General features: G+C 70.6%; 1 protein-coding gene across 1 annotated transcript in view; it reads left to right on the top strand.

Annotated features, from left to right (window-relative positions):
- Positions 1 to 386: 386 nt before the first annotated feature.
- The window catches only part of BTBD19 (BTB domain containing 19), a 7,993-nt gene continuing 6,799 nt past the window's right edge, over positions 387 to 1,580 (top strand). Inside the window, exons 1-2 of the mRNA XM_085308202.1 lie at positions 387 to 419; positions 589 to 843. Coding sequence (XP_085164328.1) covers positions 755 to 843 — 89 coding nt within the window. The 5' untranslated portion in view covers positions 387 to 419; positions 589 to 754. The remainder of the gene's footprint in view (positions 420 to 588; positions 844 to 1,580) is intronic.

Genomic DNA, 1,580 nt, shown 5'->3' with positions numbered 1-1,580 from the left:
CAGCCTCTCCTACGGCATTGGTGCGAACGGGATGCCCGGGAGGGYGTGCGGGCGCCGGCGGGGCCATGGCCCGGTGCCGGGGTGGCCGAACCCAGCGGGGGGGGACAGGACACCCCGAGGCTGCTGCCATGCCCCGGCCCCGAGCGGGCTTTGGCTGGCGGAGCCCACCCGGCCGCTCCGCGGCGGCCGCCCGGAGCGCTGCGCCTCTGCTCGGCCCGGCCGCCGCGCTGCTCGAGGAAAGCGGAGAAAAAGCTTTTGTGCTTCTGTCTCCCGTGCGAGGTGTTTAGAGCCTGCTGCCGGCTGGCACCGCCAGGCACGCCGGCAGCTGAGCCCTGCTCCCGCGGGGTCTCTGTCCTCGCCGCCATCCGTCTGTCTGTCCCTGCTCCTCCCTCTCCCTCGCTCGCCTGCGGGGAGCAAAGGTGGGTCCCTGCGTGGGCGCCCGGGCCCCGGCCGTGGGGCCAGCYGGGAGCCGCGCCAAGGGGAGCGGGTCTCCCCCCGCCCCGGCACGGCGCCTGCCTCACGCCTCGGCACCGTTTGCAGCGCTGCCTTTCTGTTTTACTTATTTATTTATTTTTTTTGTATCCATAGCAAATCCGAGCGAGCCAGGCTGCACCGGCGATGGGCCGTGCCGTGGCCGGCCGGCCTCCTCCTCCTCCTCCTCTTCCTCCTCCTCCCCCCTGCCGCCGCCGGGGCCCTCCTGCCTCCCGTCTCCGGCCTGCTCCGCGTTCCTCCGGCGCGCTCCCGGCGGCGGCCCATGGCCCGCTCCTGCTCGGCGCGGCTGCACGGCGAGGCGGCCGCCTTCACCGCCGCCCTCCGCTCCCTCGTCAACAACCCGCAGTTCAGGTGAGGGGCCGGGGACGCGTCCCCCGTCCCGTCCCCCCCACCCCCTGCCCGGCGCCGCGGCGCACGGCCGGCCCCGCGCCCGCTCTGTCCCGCTCCGTCCCGCCCCGTCCCGTCCGCGCGGCGCTCCGGCAGCCGCGGCTCTTCCGAAGGCTGGTGCTGCGCCAACCTCCTCTCCGCAGGAGGAGGACTCCCCTGGGTGCTCCCAGGCCCCGTCCCACCCCAGCGAGCAGCTCTGCCCCGTCTGCTCTCCAGCAGCGGCCTCAGTTATTCCGTCCCTCYGCGGCCTTCTGGATCCGGGAGGGAAGACCGTCCGCCTCTCCCCCCTGCCAGCCCCCTCCTGCCCGGCAGCRGGCCGGCTTGCGTGGGCCTCTTTCTGCCCACTTCATGCTAAGGGTTGGCACAAAAGCTGCCTGCATCAGAGGAAATCCCCATCCCTGATGAAATTCTGGCCACCAGAAGAGAAATCCCTGAGAAAACTCCCCAGCTGCACTGCCACGTGGTAGCGAAGCTGCCAGGGTCTGGCTGCCCACAGCCCCAGCCTGCGTCTCGTATCCTGCAACCCAAAACCTGCACCCCAAATCCAGCATCTGGCATCCCGCAACCAGCATCCCGCATCCGGCACCCTGCGTCCTTCTTCCCGCAGTCTGCATCCTGCAATCCTTCATCCCGCAATCTGCATCCTGCATCCCGCAATCTGCATCTCACACCCCGCAATCTGCATCCTGCATCCCACGGTC

Source organism: Rhea americana, unplaced genomic scaffold, assembly GCF_003343005.1.
Source record: "Rhea americana isolate MKP2758 unplaced genomic scaffold, rheAme1 scaffold_27, whole genome shotgun sequence".
Taxonomy (NCBI): Eukaryota; Metazoa; Chordata; class Aves; order Rheiformes; family Rheidae; genus Rhea; species Rhea americana.
The sequence above is the reverse complement of the archived record's forward strand: the minus strand, read 5'-3'. Positions and strand labels throughout refer to the sequence as shown.